General features: G+C 39.1%; 3 protein-coding genes and 1 long non-coding RNA gene across 4 annotated transcripts; 1 reads left to right on the top strand and 3 right to left on the bottom strand.

Moving 5' to 3' along the window:
- Window positions 1–2,646: 2,646 nt before the first annotated feature.
- Window positions 2,647–8,065, top strand: LOC117126285. Its single transcript, XR_004448847.1, has 2 exons — window positions 2,647–3,219; window positions 3,426–8,065. It is a non-coding gene; the product is annotated as an uncharacterized LOC117126285 (long non-coding RNA).
- Window positions 7,959–9,873, bottom strand: LOC103874663. Its single transcript, XM_009153099.2, has 4 exons — window positions 9,622–9,873; window positions 8,799–9,542; window positions 8,535–8,724; window positions 7,959–8,408 (listed from the first exon to the last, which is right to left on the bottom strand). Exons 2-4 carry the CDS (start codon window positions 9,521–9,523, stop codon window positions 8,190–8,192), a joined length of 1,134 nt encoding a protein of 377 aa, XP_009151347.1. The 5' UTR covers window positions 9,524–9,542; window positions 9,622–9,873; the 3' UTR covers window positions 7,959–8,189.
- Window positions 9,874–11,329: 1,456 nt separating this feature from the next.
- LOC103874662 (AT-hook motif nuclear-localized protein 6) lies at window positions 11,330–13,824 on the bottom strand. The gene is made up of 6 exons (XM_033274175.1): window positions 13,743–13,824; window positions 13,112–13,611; window positions 12,519–12,601; window positions 12,275–12,403; window positions 12,028–12,189; window positions 11,330–11,942 (listed from the first exon to the last, which is right to left on the bottom strand). The coding sequence occupies exons 2-6, from the start codon at window positions 13,566–13,568 to the stop codon at window positions 11,562–11,564; spliced, it is 1,212 nt and encodes a 403-aa protein (XP_033130066.1). The 5' UTR covers window positions 13,569–13,611; window positions 13,743–13,824; the 3' UTR covers window positions 11,330–11,561.
- On the bottom strand, window positions 13,570–17,498 carry LOC103874843 (65-kDa microtubule-associated protein 9). The gene is made up of 10 exons (XM_009153268.2): window positions 17,135–17,498; window positions 16,588–17,058; window positions 16,277–16,486; window positions 16,045–16,200; window positions 15,654–15,968; window positions 15,485–15,572; window positions 15,323–15,396; window positions 15,162–15,236; window positions 13,841–15,080; window positions 13,570–13,611 (listed from the first exon to the last, which is right to left on the bottom strand). The coding sequence occupies exons 1-9, from the start codon at window positions 17,192–17,194 to the stop codon at window positions 14,904–14,906; spliced, it is 1,626 nt and encodes a 541-aa protein (XP_009151516.2). The 5' UTR covers window positions 17,195–17,498; the 3' UTR covers window positions 13,570–13,611; window positions 13,841–14,903.
- Window positions 17,499–17,517: the final 19 nt, after the last annotated feature.

The following is a 17,517-nucleotide window of genomic DNA, read 5'->3' as shown; positions in this document are numbered from 1 at the left end:
GATTCTTGATTTCATAAAATTAAGTAATTAGAACGTACGGTTTTGTTTAATTGATATATATATATATGTGTGTGTGTACATATACTAAGTTCTTGATTGTACAATCTAGTGACCGTCCTGATCTCTCGTACGGGTTTCCATGAAGCTTCATATACACTTAATCTAACTATGCATTATAATTGTTAACTAAGACAGAGAAAGTAAATTAATGTTAAGCTACATATACTGCTGAAACATATACCTATATAATATAAAAAATCAAATGGATACAAATGGTCTTGTTGTAGAAACCATCCTAATCGAATTTTCGTGGATATATATTTGATAAAAGGAATTTATACGTACTTTAAGTTGACATATCAGAGTGGTGATTGCTACTAATGAGATGCGGTATAAAAAAAATCGCAAAGGATGCGTTGAATCCAAAGGCACAAAGAGCCATACTGCCATGGTGTCCCATGCTGATAGATACGATTCAGAAAGAATGCTGGAAGAGTTTTGGGTTTATCAGAGACATGTTCTTGCAACTGATGAAGATCTTTCAATGTATAATGTTTTCTTCCACTTGAACTAGTTTCATGCATCTGTCATTATTATTGCTTTATCTACGTTCCTTATCAAGATAAGGGTATTGGAGATTGATTTGCGATACCGAACTGGTCCAAAGATCCAAAAATATTTTGATCTAGTTAAACTTTATTTAGTATAAATGTTGTGGTCCAAGTGCAACTCGAAATAAGTTTTAATTTTTATTGGGCAAATTCGAAATAATTTATACTGGTTGATTTGAATTTTGAATTGTAGATGAACAATTAAAAAAATTAAAAAATATATATATAAAGCGAACGTGAGATTGGAATAATGTCGAGGAGGAGACAACGATAGGAAACAGTGAGCGGCTACAGATTCTCTTTCGACCATTTAAGGAGACATCATCTTTTTTTTAAGGCAATGATTTCATTAAAGAAACTTAGAGTGGGGTTTGTTAGGGGTTTGTGGCCCAAAAGGCTTGCTTAGCAATTAAATCGGCCCTAACATTTGCCGTTCTAGGAATAAACTGAAAAGAGATCGACTTGAATGAAGACGACAGAAGGTCGATATCATTGATTGCATCATAGATCTCCAACTTCATCTCTTTCTTGTTGATCGTGTTGATTAGGGTTTGAGAGTCCGAGAAGATTGAGGCGGTTTCACTACCAATGGAGAGGGCAAAGGTCATGGCTGAGAGGACATCCAAAGTTTCTGCCATAAGGGGCGATGAGACTGAGGTCTCTTCCGCTGCATGTTAGGTTATCGATGTCAGATCATCAATGATCCAAGCAAGCCCTGCTTCACCGTTAGTTCCATATTGCATCAGTGAAAATCGAGAGATCGGATCTTCTAGGGTTTGGTTCAATTCTGATCAAAGGCATCGACAGTTTTGGATTCGATGGGGGGGTTGGGCCATCAGCCATTCTTTGGCGTCGGTGATGGCTTTCTAGATCGTTTCCTCAGGGGCAAAGCTTCTCTTTTCGAAGATCAAGAGGTTCCTTGAGCTCCAGAGGGACCAGCAGATCCAGGCCGCGAGTGTTCCTGCTCCGATCCCAGACGGTGGAAGAGAGGGTATCTTTCGCGCTCTCTCCAACCCCTCACAGACACTATTGATGTTTTGTGTATTGAAATCAATTGCTGTCAGAGCTAAAAGCCATACCTTTTCTGCGTATGGGCATTAGAACAAGAGGTGCTTCACAGATTCTTCTTCATTGCATCTTGCACAGAGGGTAGCGACATGTATATTTTGAATCGCGAATTGTTCTCCTACTGGTAGTGCGTCATGTAGGGATTTCCAAAGGAATAACTTGATTTTTTCTGATGTTTTGATGTTCCGGACATTAGAGAGCCAGTCAGTTGCAGGTTCTTGGGTTGGTGGGAGGGTTCTCGTATTCTCCTCCATACATGACATATACCCTTATCGTGTTGAGTATTCTCCATTTGGGTTCTTTAGCCACACTAAGGTATCTCTAACACTTAGTTTACTGGGCCGGATCCTTAGCTCCTTGTGAAAGGGTACAGTAAGCTCCATCTTTTCTATGTTCCACTCATAGGTATCTGCCCGTATGAGATCAGAGACTTTGAGATGTTGTAGCGCTTCTGGGGCTGGTCCCATAGGTTTCATTTGCTCAAAGTGTGAGAGCCACGGCTCGTCCAAAACATGAATTGTTTCTCCTGATCCTACCATCCAGCCTAGTTGCTTGTTGAGGAGGTATCTGCCTATAAGGACGCTTCTCCATCAATGAGAGGAAGATGATGTTGCTTGGCATTTAAGGAACGGCTCCGAGTGGCAGTATTTCCCAAAGAGACAGCAGGCTAGGAGGCATGAGAGATTTTTGAGGATACGCCAGCCAATTTTTGCAAGTAGAGCGTCATTGAACAATAATGGCAGCGTTAGTGGCTTAGGGTGGAGTCTTAAGGATCAAATGGACTCTGAATACTTCGGATTAAGGGCGTGTCATAGGAGCCTCTCAGCTTTGCATGCTGAGATGGAAGGTTTACTTTGGGCAGCCTCTTGTATGAGAAACAGAAGGATAACATCGATACGGTTCGAGACGGACTGCTCGGACTTAGTGGATATGACAGAAAACCCGATGGATTGGCCAGCATTTACGGCAGAGATCGAGGCTTTCCAGAGGCTACATGAGGATTTTGAGGATGTGAGTCTGTCTCATATTCTTCGGAGTCGGAATGGTCGGGCAGATGCGTTAGCAAAGAATGCAAGGATCAGAGGCTACTTGTTTTTCCATATAGATTAGACCCGGACAGATGGAGATGCTCTCAGTAGAATCGACTCGTCTATTCTCCACTTGATCTAGCTTAAATGGATAGACGACAAAAAAAAAAAAAAAAAAAGAAGGTTGTAACATCTTTAAACCATAACCATCCGTTTCTTTTTGGTTGAGCCATTTTTTCCTAAGATATCCAAGCGATCTTTCTTTTGCCAGGCTTAGAATCCCACCAGAATCTGATGAGAGTTGATTGTATGTTCGAGCAGACAGGCTGAAGAAGCTTGAAGCAGCTCATCGTATGGGAGGACATCGGGGCCAAGACACTCTTTGTCATCACCATCTTCCCAGCCGTAGATAGAAACTTTTTCGACCAGCTCACCGCTCTCTGGTGGATTCTGTCGACTACTGAAGCAAACAAATCTTTCTTCTTCCTGCCAAAATGCTCAGGGAGCCCCATGTACTTACCAACTCCTCCCTCTTTTTCTATTTCAAGAATTGACTTCATTAAAGTACGGACCTCTTGTTTTGCTCTCTTAGAGAAAAATATCGATGACTTCTGCTTGTTTATAAGTTGACTAGAGACTGCTTCATAAGCTGTTAGGAGGGTCTTTAATGTTTCAGCATTTCTTTTGTTCGCTTTGCAGAAAAACATTGTATCATCAGAGAACAGGAGGTGGTTGAGGCAGTTGGTGGCGATGGAAATCCCTTTCATGAGGCCTTTTTGATTGAGCATTCGTGCAGAGGCCTGTCAAGACTTCAGAGCAGATAATGAATATGTACGGGGAGAGTGGATCTCCATGTCTTATTTCTCTCCCGGCTTTACAAAACTCCTACTGGCTCCATTGATGATGAAGGTATAGCTTACGGTAGTTATGCATTGCATGATCCAAGTAATAAGCGTAGGATGGAAGTTCATTTTTCCCAGCACCTTCTCTATAAAAACCCATTCTAGCATGTCATAGGGTTTACTCATGTCGGTTTTAATGGCCATAGAGTAGTGCTTCTCCGCTCTGGAGGTTTTTAGGTAATGTAGGATCTCATGTGTTATAAGAACGTTATCTGATATGTCTCGTTTTGGGACAAATGCAGATTGAGTCTCGGAGATAAGAGCTTGGAGGATCGGCTGGAGGCGTCTAGATAGCAGCTTGGAGATTGTCTTATAGTAGACATTACAGAGCGCGATGGGTTTGTAGTCTGCAGTGGTTTTTGCTCCTAGTCCTTTGGAATCAGCCTCACATGAGTCTCATTGATTGTCGGCATGCTGCCGGAGATAAAGAAGTCTTGGATCTCCTTTACAATATCTCTTCCCATCACTGTCCAATTCTTCTGGAAGAAACACGCAGAGAAACCATCAGGGCCTGGGGCTTTTTCATGATGGATGAAAAATAAAGCTTCCTTGATCCTTCGCTTGAAGGTATTCTCGTAAGAGTTTCATTTTGTTCATTTGTGATCCGCGGGTAAATAGCTTTTGAGACTGTCTTGTCCATCAGTTCTAGGTTGCATATGTTTGGAGTAAATAGTTTAGAAAAGTATCTTTCGATTGTGGCTGTTATTTCTTTCTCCTTATAAACTGGTACTCCATCTTCATTCTCTAGTACTGCAAACTTATTCATTGATTTTCTCTTTTCTGTAGAGGCGTGGAAGCAACCCGTATTCTTGTCCCCTAGGTGCAACCAGAGTTGTCTGTTGCATTGTTTCCAGAAGTTCTCTTCGACTTTGTATGCTTCAAGGAGATCTTTCTTTAGTCGTTCCAAGAGCTCTGCGTTCGGGTGTGTAGAGATGGTTTGATCTTCGATCAACTTCTTCAGTTTTTCCAGGTGAGCTCCATTTTCCTCTCTATGTTGCTTCGACCAGCTGATAATAGTTGTTCAACATTTATCAATCTTTGTTTTGACTTTGAGTTGAGAATGATGGGCCCACGTGTCTTCGATAAGCTTTACTACCTGAGGGTTCTTATTTAAACTGCGGTTATATCTAAATGTGCCTCTCTTTTTCCTTCGCAGCGGTTCAAAGAAGGTGATGATGGGTCTGTGGTCTGAACTATCAAAGCGGAGGTACTCACAACGGCCTTAAGGGTATAGCTCTTCCCATGCGCTATTTGACATGGATCTATCTAGCCTGCATTTAACCTCATGGGTATTTTTTGTGCCTTTCCATGATAGACATTCTCCACTATGTTGAAGGTCGTAGAGGTCTCCCTCTGAGAGGAACGTTCTAAAGTCAGAGAAAGAAGCTTCGGACCTTTCCGTACCTTCCTCCTTCTCGTAGTTTCCCGTTAGATCGTTGAAATCACCCATAACCAGCCAAGCTGAGTCTCTGATAAGGGCCAAAGAGGTAAGAAAATCCCACGTTTGCTTCCTTCTTCTTTTGTCAGTATTTTCATATACAAAGGTCGCATAAGAAAAGTTTCCTTCATACGAAATTCTTGTATCGAAATAGTTGTTACAAGAGGATATAATGTCAAGTTGAAGCCACTCTTTCCACAAGATTGCGAGCTCTCCTCTTGCAACTCCATATGGTGCGACTGTTTTGAGGTTTGTAAACCCCAAACCTTCAAGTTTCTTTGCCACCATATGGTGGAGATTTTTTGTTTCCCAGAGAAAGATAATATCTGGATCAAATTGTTTGCAGATTTCTCGGAGTGTCTGAACTGTCCAAGGGTTCCCCAGCCCTTGGCAGTTCCAAGCCACTATTTTTAAGGAAGAGGAGAGGGCGGATTTTGAAAATCTGTTTCTACACTTCTTCTTTGAGGTCTCCCAGATGAAGGTCCATCCCGCTTTAGTTTACTTGAGGTACTCTCCTTATTCTGTTGAAACTTTCTCAGCTTAGTCTTGGACACGTTCTCCTCATTAAGAGGGATACTCTTTGAGTTGTTTTTCTCATTTCGAGGGATTGTTTTTGAGATTTTTGCAGCTCTGGCTGCTTTTCTTTTACGGATTCCTGCATTGACCATGGCTAGAGACAGAGGAGTTATATGTCTTATGGGTGGCATGCTTGCTTTCTTTCTTTGTGCAGGTTGCTCAGACTGAGGTAAAGTATCTCTTTCAGTTGGGGAGCCTCTAGGTCCCAGTCTATTGAATGCGGATTGAGGTTCATTCACTGGTCCCAATCTTTGGGTTGGAGGGATTCTGTCAGGGGTATCTTCCAGCGAGAGCTCCCTCGCATTTTCAGAGTGAATTTCTAAGCTGTTTATGACTAGACGAGCAGCAGCTTTCTCGATATCCCCTTGCTCCTTAGACATGCGAAGCCTTTCTTTTCGAGATGCGCTCTTGGTGGGATCTTGGCAGTTTCAGTATATCAGCATGTAGTCTCTGATTACTCCTCTCGCTATGTTTACAGCTTCCTCAGGTATCTATATTGGGGGTATTGTAGTACCAGTTCTCTGTGCAATTTGAGCATTGGAGCGAGATGATTCGGACCTCTCCAGGGGATGGGGTGGTTGATCTTTTTGGTCAGGTTTCTCCACCCATAGAGATTGAGATGGTTGCGACTTTTGAGGGGCATAGTGGTTATTTGGTTGATCATGGCGTCTATACTCTCGAGAGCGGTAAGAGTTGAGACTATCTTCTCTCCTCTGATAGCTATTGTTATGGCCATATCTTTGAGGTTCTCTTGTTGTTGGTTCTCTCCGTTGAGGGAGGATTGTTTAAGTTGTATGGTTCTGCTCTTCTTTTATACCTCCTTTGGTTTTTTTCTGGTCCTCCATTGTAGACGCCCCTGTAGTTTGGGCGTTGGTCATCATAGGGGGAAGTCCTAAAGGAGCTTTGGTGGTATGATCGTGAGAGGTTTGATGGTTCTCTAGTGGATGAACGTGGAGGGCGGGTATGTCAGTAGATTGTCGCTTACGGTGTGTGTTTGAAAGCTCTTTAGCCATTTGTTGTTTCTCGGAGCATTCTTCCTTGTCATGGTAGAGGCTGTTACAAGTAGAGCAGTGATTTTGGAGCTTCTCATATACCAGTGTTGCTTCAAGCTCACGGCCATCATCAAATTCTAGAGTAGTTTTTCGAATAAGGGGTTGAAGCTCGTTGATAAACACCCGCATTCTGACTACTGTGTTTGTTATCTCAGATAGATACAGTGTTCCTATGTCTCCTACGATTCGCTCGAGGATTTAAGTTGACCATAGGTGCAGAGGGAGGCCTTGAACTTATCCAAAAGGGGATCTGGTTAGGGAAAAAGGTGATAGCGAGGGCTGTCATCGTTGTATTATCACCATCCAATGGGCGAAGTGGTACGGCTGGTTGTCTAGGACCTTCAAGAGGTCCCGTTCTAACGTAAATTGGAACTGGAAGCACCCTTGCCCTAGATCTGCACCAACTGGTCGAGATACGCATTTCCAGTGGTCAGAGAGGAATGGGATAAGTGACCACATTCTCTGGACTTTAGGGTTTGTCATCCTGCAAACCAAGATGAGGGAGTGTTTTCTGATAAATTCAGAGCTATCAAAAGCAGGGACCTTCACTCTAGCTGTTCATGGAGGTGGTGAGGGGTCTGTACGGCCTTTCCCTTTTTCAGCGTAGGAGAGTCTATGGTGCATCTTGTTTGTATCGGTGAATGCTTCGGTGAATGTGAAAGCAGGAGAGTAGAGGCCGGTTTTGTGTTGAGAGAATCTTCTTGCTAGCACAAGAGAGAGTTTAGAGCAGAACTATGGTTCTTCCTAAGAAGAGATGTTTAGATAAAGTTGTGGACTTTTTCTGGGGTTTGGTTGTAGATGCGTTTCATGTTTTGGATAGGTGTTGCCGCCAGTGCGTAAAGGAGGAGTGGTCCCTCCGACCACAGATCGGGGAAAGAACCCGGTGTGTAAAAAGCAGAGATTTGTAGAAACCAAAGATATTTTCAAAAAGAGAATATTTTTGAAAATGACAGGCAAATACTCAACGGGTAAAACAATACACGATGAAAAGTTCAGTGGATAACGGTATTTCTAGGGAAGTGGGCCTGGGGGAAAAAATCTGACGACTCCTCCAAAACTTCTTTAGGAGACATCATCTTTTATTACGCTTTTAATATCATGGATGGCTTTCTGTTTATTTTAAATATTGCAATTTTTATATTAAGTGAATAAATGTTGAAATAAACTCAAGTTTTGGTTAAGTTTTTTAGATTTCTAAACCCACTTAAGATTTTAAAACTTTTCTGGAAAACTTTTGTGTAGTAGAAATTTCCAATATAAGGTAAAAACATAAAGATAAGATATGTTTCTGTAATGTTTGGTCTATAACCTCAGAAATTCTGAAATGTTTGGGTCTTAAGATTATTTGAACCACTGGGCCACAGAGAAATGCAAGAGCTAAAAACAAAAAAAAAGAGCTACCGATGTTACTATTCAACAAAAGATTAAACAACGCAAAGTAGTTTCAACTTTGACACTCCTCAAGGGAGACATAACATTCCAATTACCGTTGATGGAGTCTGTTTCTAGTAACTTCAAGGGAGAATCTTACGGCGGCGACGTGGTGCTTCACGCTTAACATACATCTTCTCCACTTCGTTGAGAGGCCGACTCGATCCATCAGGAAGACTCACAAACTTCCAGCCACCTCCATTTCCACGCTTGCCTTGAGGACCCAATTTCTCAACCGTGATTTTCCATCCATCTGATGAACGTCTTCTGCTGTACTTGTGGCACTTCACTTCTCCTTTCCACTGGGGTTTAAGACACCAAAAGAGAATGCATATTTGATATCATCAAAAATCAAATGATCAACCAACACGCTAGGTCACTTGATAAGAAGGCAATGCATACTCAAGAGGGCAAAAGAACGGACTTACTTTCAATTTGTTGAACTCAAACCTCCTGAGAAATTCTTCGTAAAGAATGTCATCCTCTTTCTTTGAGATCTCATAGTGAACTTCATCCATATCTTTGATTGTACCATCCCATCCTTCTGGCATGACCTTAAAGTCGGGCTTGTAACTGAGTGAGGCCACATGAAATTCCCGGTCATGTGAAACAAAAAACCTGCATGAGGTACACATTCAGCAACCTATCCAAGTTTGTATCTTTATCTCAATACCAAAGTAGAAAGAACTTACTCAGGGTACTCATCAAGCAAACGCTCAACGGAATCATCCAAGGGACGACCAAGCTTCCTCTCCTCTTCTTCTTCATCCTCTTTAAGAAAAAGAATGGCGTGAACACGCTGCCTCATGATCCTATAATCCTTAGCAAGCCTCTCAACGGTATAAACCTCAGGATTCTCTTTATGCAACCTGTACATCTCAGTCTTCTCAGAGTCCTTAAGATAAGAACCTCTAGCACCAGGCTCCTTGACTTGCTTCAGCAACACACTCATCTCCATCATCTTCTGCTTAATCCCATCAACAAAAACCCTGCTATGCCTATTCTCTTTCTCAATCTCCTTGATCATATCATCATACTCATTCATCTCGTTAACCATGGCGACTTCTCTCGGACCTAACCTGCTCATCACATCGCCTGAATCAGAAGAAGGATTCTCGTTGCTCTGACGGCCAACGGAGACGCCGTCGAAATGCTCCTTGCTTAAACCAGTCGACCACATTGATTTGTGATCCCAATCAAGATCATCAGAACGATCACCGAACGATCCTCCCGTCGCGATGTCCCAACCGTTCTCGTTGCCTCCAGATCCGTCGGAGCCTGGTTTCCCGGAAAATGCTCGGTTTCCGAGAGATTGGAAGATTCTCGGGGCGTTCTCGATCAGAGACGCAGACGCAGTCGTGCTAGGGTTAAGGGAAACCGAGTGTAGACGAGGAATGATCCTACTTAGGTTAAACATAGCTACTGATGTTCAAACGCTGCAACGAAATGAAGATAGAAGATCTAGTCACTATCTAATTAACAATCTTAGAAACGACGGAGAAGATCTATAGATACCTGATAGTAGGAGATGGAGCGAAGATCGTTATCGTTCCGAGTCGACTCTCCGATTAATCGGAATCGCGATGAAGAAGAAGAGACCAACGGAGCGACTGCGCTTAAGGAAGGAAGGGGAAGGGTTTTAGATTTCTCTTTTATTTATTGTTTACTCCCTGTATTCCATTGGTTGTTATAAAATGTAAAGATAATGATTTGTTTTGCTATTTTCCTGCATAGGTTTAGAAGTTTAGTTTCTTACATTTTAACCCTGAATCTTCAAACAAATAGTTATATAGATTCTTGCCACTTGACTTGAAGCAAATGTTAAAATCTAGCAACTTTAAAACGAACGCAGATGGTTTATTGGGACATAAGAAGAGTCAAAAAAAGAAGAAGTTGAGATTAGTAACCATTTTACCCGATACTCGAACCCGATCCGAAAATTCCGAATCAAAATTCGAACCGAAGTAACAAAATATCTGAATGGATATTAAATTATGAGAGATTGGATATCCGAACCCGAGTGGATAATATCCGAACCTGAATAGATATCTAAAAATAACCGAACATATGTGTATCACTAACTTTATATTTCTAGTTTACATTTCTCATTTTATTTAAAATATTTATATTGATACTACACATATTTTAAGTTCATATAATATACATATAATTACGGAATAAATGATTTGCTACTCATTTAAAATGCATGTCAAGATTTTTGTTTCAAGAATTAACAAAATTTACATTCGAAATTTAAAAACAATAACCAAATTAGTGACTTTTTAATTTTAAAATGTTATGTCTAAATCTATTAATCATATGATCTATTAAAAAAATCAAAAATCAGTTAAGTGAAAGTTATATCTTTAAATACAAAAAAACTTAAAAAATGATTTTTTTTTTCTTTCAAAATCTCAAGGTTGTACTATACGACTTTCTCCCTAGTCTCCAAGAGCTTCGATCTCTCGTATCTTCTCCTGAGTTTTACAAGACCCGGTCACTCTTTGGCTTCACAGTCTCACATAGAGACAACTCTATGTGTGCTTACAAACTATTTGTGGTAACGCTGACTGGTATACCCTCTGCCGGAAGCCTGATAAATCTCTAAAAACCAGATCAAGTGGATACGCTTTGGCTAGAGTCCCTGTACCCAGTTCTCCTCCTTCGAGCTTTAGGAATCTGGTGGCAGTTGGTTCTAATATCTACAATATTGCCACACCCACATCCCTTAACGCTTTCCCTAGATTCTCGATACGGGATCGCAAGTATCATACGTGGATCTAGGCTTTGATGAATGAACGGAACGCCTCTTCTTTTTGTTATTCGACTGTGATCAAATGTACTTTGTTAAGCTTATTTATTCTAGTGTACTTTCTTAAGCTTATTTTGTGACCAAAACTTAATTTAATAAACAGCTTCTTTGAAGAAGCACACGCTTGTTTTGACTGAAAAAGAAAATACCACTCCTCACTAACCGCTGCTGCGCTGCACTTGACTCTTTACGAGATGAAATTGAATTATGGATAGCGTGAGTAATCTCCAGTAGTATTTAAGTGTATATATAAGAGAATATAAGTTTGTAAAGGGGAGAACAGAGACTTCCAATACCATTCTCTCAAATCCTTGTAATCGATCGCCTTTCAATAATCAAATTTAATCCTTCACATTTTTGCTATTGCGTGAGATATTGACTTCATAAGAATCACAGTTTAACAATGTCATATGCAAAAAATAGTAAATTTTAATCCCAATAACAACAGCAACCATAATAACGTTGTTTAGTCGATGATTTGAACATAGTTAAGCTAAACCGATCACAAAAACAAATACGCTAGGAAACACACACAGGAAGCGAAGTCTCAGACTCTAAAAAGAAAGCAAAGCAAAGAATAGCTGAAACATTTTTGACCTTAAAGGTCCCTCTTACTTTCTACACAAGAAAATTGGAGAATCGGTCAACCACTAGTAGATAGGCTCCTGGTATCGCCAGAGTCATCATCACCACCATCGTCATAGTCATCTTCGTCTTTGTTAGTACCCGTGTTCATATTCCCGTATCCCTGAAAGGTCGTTGTGAAGTTGTTCATACCAGAATTGTCGTTGTTGAAAGAAGAAGGCATTTGAGATATCGGTCTCATTATACCACCACCTCCACCATAGGTTTGTTGTTTTGGCTCCTCTACTGTGGCCACCAAAGGCGAAGTAGAATTCACAGTGGTTATGGTGAAACCCGGAGGTGGTCGTTGTAGTGGCGGAGGAGAAGCCTCAATGATTCGAGGTTTCTTCTTCTGTGTTTGTTCTGCTTGATGCATCACAATGAAACTTCCCATTACCACCTGTCACAAATTATATTAGACTTTTCTATACACTGAATTAGTAAATACATTTTTTTTTCTTGGATTAAATCAAGATTTGTGTCACCTGGACAGGACCGGCTGCTATGAGCATACCGGCAAGACCACCGCCAATGATTTTGCCATTCGGTCCGGCTAAAGAAATGCTCATACCACCGGACCGACCTTTAGTTCCTCCGTTATCAGTAGGCATAAAGGAACCAGATAGCGAAAGTATCTCAAATCGACCCTAACACAAGAAAATAATCTGATTCAGGAACCACCAAAAATCCCATCAAGAAATACAGAAAATATATTTTCAAGATTAGAGTTACCTCGTATGTAAGGGTGCCGCCTGAAGTGGTAGCTTGACGAAGTGTGACGTTAGAGATGCAACCAGTTGCAGAAAGAATGCATATAGCTCGAGATCCTTGCGAATACGGCATAACCTTCATTGTTACATCCTTGTAAAGAAAAAAATACATTCTCAAAAACAATGATAAACAAAATCCAATACCAAATTTTTTTACTACAAGAACGGTAAAAAAGAAGAAAAATTCTGTCAGGGCAATTTATTACCTCACCGGCATTGACAGTAAACTGATGTGTTGTGAAATTTGCACCCACATAGCATGAGAGCCCAGGAGGAGGAGGAGGAGGAGCTGCAAAGAGATAGAAACAGAATTTTAATGTTATTGAATTTGACCAATCAGTAAACTCTAACAATCAGTGTTAGCCTTTAAAGAACATACAAGTAAGTCCCTTTATATCCACCAGAGTCAGTAATTAAAACAGATTTAACCAAACCCAATGATAAATCTTAGAGATCTGCTAAGCACTCGTATCCTCTAAAGAGAAAAGGAAGAGACAAAGAGATTATTCTCTCAAAAAATTTAAAAAAGAAATCTACTTTTTATTTTTCAGTTTGGTTCGGTCAGCATCATCAGATTCTCTGTATGGGTCTCTAACTGGTCTGTTTGTAGGCTTCTTCAGACAAAAAAAGTGTACTCAGCCAAATCCAGTTATGTTATGTTGGTCCCACTTCCCCAACATCTCAAAAAAATACCCACATAACAATCACATCAACAGATGATAATACACCCAGATCGGATCAGATCTATCTCACTAAAACCGATGCACACACACACAAAAGAGATTACAAGATTATTTACCTGGGCTGCTTCCATACTCAAAGTTGTGAGATTTCTTGATGATATCAACATGCTGCTGCTGAGCTTTTCCTCGTTTCCAATGAGAATGATGATTATAATCTCCAGAGAAGGGAATCGAAGATGAGATTGGTGTTGGAGAGAGAGTTGGTCTCGAAGCCCTAGGGTTCAAACTTCCATCTGGAGCGTACTTCCTCGGCCTTCCTCTCTTCTTCTTCGTCAGATCTAACCCAGCGCTGGAGATCGGCGGCGGCGGAGGTGCGGCGGCTGAGCCAGGATTCACGGTGGTTGAAGCCGGGGTCGGAGCCGGAGGAGGGGGAGGAGGAGGAGTCACCACCGTCGTGGGGCTTACGAATTGGAGAAAGCTAGGGCTTTGTTGGAACTCTGTTCTTGACGCCAAAGCTTCATCTCCCTTAACTGTGATGACCCCACTTGGACTAATACCACTTTTATCCTCCATATTTATTTCCACAAATTCCCAGAATTGGCAGGAGAATTCTTCCCTACAATTCACCAAGAGAAAAAAAACATTGAGCTTTTAGATGAGAAAAAAAATTAAGATGAAGAAAAAGAAAGAAAAAGACGAAGAGTTCTTTTGCAGACAAATTAACTATGAACAAAGTAAAAAGATTACAAGATAGATTAGAGAAAAAAAAGAGAGATGAAATAGCTCAAAAAAATCAAAGATCATAGCAGATTGTTTTTTGTTAGTTTATAGATTTGCTTTCTTACTTTCAAAGAACTCTGGAGCTGAAAACCAACACTATACTGTAGCAGCGTGGAGATTAACCTCTCAATCTCACCGGAAAAAAAAAACACACCAAAAATTACATGCAATTATCCCCAATTTTTCTTTTAGACAACTGAATTTAGGGTTTTTGCAAAGAAATAAGGAGGTTAAATATATAATGGAAAATTTCAGGAAAAAGAAATAAAATATATAAAAATACCATCTAGACAGTTGTATTATTTAATACGAATATTAAGGATTTAATTATTTTAATATCTATATAATAATTACAAAAATAAAAGTATTGAATTTGGTTTAGGGAAAGATCACGTCCGTCTTGGAAACTTAATATATGTAATTAAATAAACGAAACTGCTAAAAAGACATTAAAGTGAAATTTCAAAAAAAAAAAAAAGAATACCAAATTCTGACAATTTCTTTTGTCTTTTTCCAGTTAACACTTTGTAGTAACGTTGACCAAAGAAAATAGTTTTTAAAATCTACTAAGACCAATTAATTTGCAACATAAGCTAAATCTTTAGACACAAATACAATCATGCAACTGTAGTAAAATTTGAGTAAGCGTCAAAGTTTATATATGAAGTTTACAGATTTTCATATGAGTGAGTACAAAGCTTAAAAAGATAACTGACATTTATTTCTTCAACAAGTACATTTGGTCGGTCAAAGTCAAATTTTCTTTCCGCAACACAAACAGTGTACCTTATTGGATCTGAGTTTGACAGAATACAAATGATCCAATAATCAATCAGATTCCTTTCTTTGTCAGAGCCGCTTACTAATTAGCATGTTTTAAGCATAGAAAAGTTTGATTTTAACAAAAGAGATATGACTTAGTTTCTAGACGATGTGTCTCTTCCTAATCTCTTTTGTTTACATGCTCTGTATAATAATGGTGTTGTTAAGAACAAAGTTGAGGTAACGCCATTGAAAAAAGAACAAATATTCCTACAGATTCTTTTTTTTTTATGTAAGAAAGAATCAATTACCAGTTGAATCAATTACAAACTAAAAGAATTGTTTTGAAGTCTTTGCTTCATCTTTTTAGCCATAGCGAGATTGAGATGTAAACGATTTTGCTGAGCGAGGCGAATCAGTATGAGGGGATGATGCAAATCTCTTGTTAGTTGATACTTTAAGACCATTTTTTGCGCTTTGAGGTCTCGTAGGAGTTCCTTTATCTTGCTCTGATGTCACTTGACCTTGAAGTTTCTTCAGATCCTGAAAACAACCACAATCCAACAAGCATTTTTTTAGGTCATTCTTAGAAGAATATTGATGCAAAAGAGTTTAGCTTAATACCCTTTTCCTGCGACGTTCTTGTTCTTTCTCTTCTCTAAGTTCTGTATATTCTTCAAGCATCCAAAGTAGACGATTCTGAATGAAGAAATGGATAAAAATCATTAAGCAAAGAGATAAGAACTAAGAGATGATTTTTTGTAAGGGAAGAATATAAATCATACACCATCAAATAGAAACTCAGCTTCTTTCTCTGATTCCCATATTGTTATCTTGGAAACTAATGCTTCAACCATAGCTAAGAAGAATTAAGACATTTTCAGTTGGTTAAAAAATTCACAGAGATAACAATCTGAAAAATCATTTTGGGATCATATATATGAAACCTGGAAGTTTATTAACAAGTGCTCTAGCTTTCTCTGCACGTTTGAGGATTAAATGAGATCCTTTTCCAGCGTTGTATCGGTTTTCATCCTATACAAATCAAAAAATCCATAAATAACCACAAAATGTAAGAGATCAGATCATTTAGACCCACAAAAAGATACACAAAACCTGATTATACTCTTCAAGCCAATTCTCTTCCTCACAAGCATTCAACCATTTCTCAGCCTTTTCAAGAATCTCTTTTCTGCTTAAAGCCTCCTCTTTCACTTTCCCAGCTTGATACTCAATCTGTTCTAGTATATTCTCAGGGTTCACATCTCCTGATTCAATGGCTTTAATTACATTCTCCACTGAGATATCTTGTTCTTCAAGAACAATGTGTGTTCTTCTGCATATCTCTTCAAGTTCTGACCTCTTCTTTAAAACAAGTTCTTTCATTTTGCTCCATTTCAATTCCTCTAACCGACTTAGCTCGTCTTTAACCTTTTTAAGCATTAAACCATATCAGAGAAAAAATCTTAGAAATATTAGAAATTAGTTAAAGCTGATGTGAATGTACCTCTTCAAGCAAGTCTGTGGAAAGGCTATTAGGTTTGGTTATTTCAGAAACAGTAGCAGCTATATTACAGGAAACGTTAATGAACTTCTGTTGTTCTTCTGCTGGTGTGTCCATTAAATTCCAAAACTCAAGCATTGTCGTCACAAGATCTTGTAGCTGCAATCAATAAAATGACTAAGAAAAAGAGCAAAAGTCTTAAGATACTGAAAATTTTTGGTAACATTTAACTTACTTCTTGCATCCTCTGTATCTTTGTCTCATGCCATTGATTTACTGACGAAGCTAACTTGTCAAGTGTTGTGTTACTTATACTTCTTGACCCTTCAGATTCTACTAAACTTGGGTGAATCTTGGTAACAGTTTCTCCATATTTCAAACCAAGAACCGAACAAAGTGATTCCAGAGTTCTTAGATGATCTTGAATATGTTTCATACGGTTTCCCTGAGCCAAAAAAAATATACCTCAAAATTAATATTAATAATCTGAAAAAAGAAATCAAATCAAAGTTAAAACTTAAAAGTAATATGCTAAGTTCAGGAAACCTTCTCTTCTTGAAGTGTGTAAAGCTCACTGTGTAACTCTTCAAGCTTTCTAAGAGATAAATCAGACTCATCAATAGAAAAATCAGACGAACAAGTATCAACAGATTCTTCATTTATCTCGTCTCGTATGCATTTTATATCTTCAATTACTTGAATAAACTGATCCTTCCTCTCTGATTTTCTCTTTTCCATATCTTCAAGTTTCTGAAGAATCTTTACTAACTCTTCTTTCAAACTTCTTCTTCCACTTTGATCAGATTGGTGTTGTCTTCCAAGACTCGATGGCTCTTCCATTACAGAACATATAGCAATAACTCTCGACTTTGAATCAACAATGTCTTGTCTTAGCCGATTCCTCTCTTCTTTTACCTTTTCGATTTTTCTACAATAAACTGCTCTGCATTCGTCTTCAATCTCAATCAAAATCTTCTCTCTTTCGGTTTCAGTTTCTCCTACCTCGTCCCATATAATCTGTATCACGAAACAGAATCACATTTGTACAAAAAAAAACTTTTCTTGAGGCTGAAGCAATCGCAAATGAACAAACCTCAAGTTCTTGAAGAAGAGATGAGCATATTGATTCGATTTGAGTTTTGGACATTATCATCTCCAAACTCTGCCAACAAATACGGTTACAATCATAACCAAATTAAATTCAGAGTTATTCCTCATTCGCTATCTTATTCAATCCTGTATGGAGATGGTCTTGTTTCTTAAAATGATAACAAGTTTTGGAACGTTCATTTAACTCCAAATGAATTTGCAAAAAAAAAAGGGCAATATTCACTTTTTAATTTCAGACTTTTTTTTTTCTTGAAATGTTACGGGAAAATGGAGGAAGAGACCTTTACCTGGATTGAATGATGATGACACGGCCGTTGTTATTTTCCTAGAAAAAAGTTTCGGATAGAAACAAAAGGGGATTCAATG

The sequence above is a fragment of the Brassica rapa genome, chromosome A06 (assembly GCF_000309985.2).
Source record: "Brassica rapa cultivar Chiifu-401-42 chromosome A06, CAAS_Brap_v3.01, whole genome shotgun sequence".
NCBI lineage: Eukaryota > Viridiplantae > Streptophyta > Magnoliopsida > Brassicales > Brassicaceae > Brassica > Brassica rapa.
The sequence above is the reverse complement of the archived record's forward strand: the minus strand, read 5'-3'. Positions and strand labels throughout refer to the sequence as shown.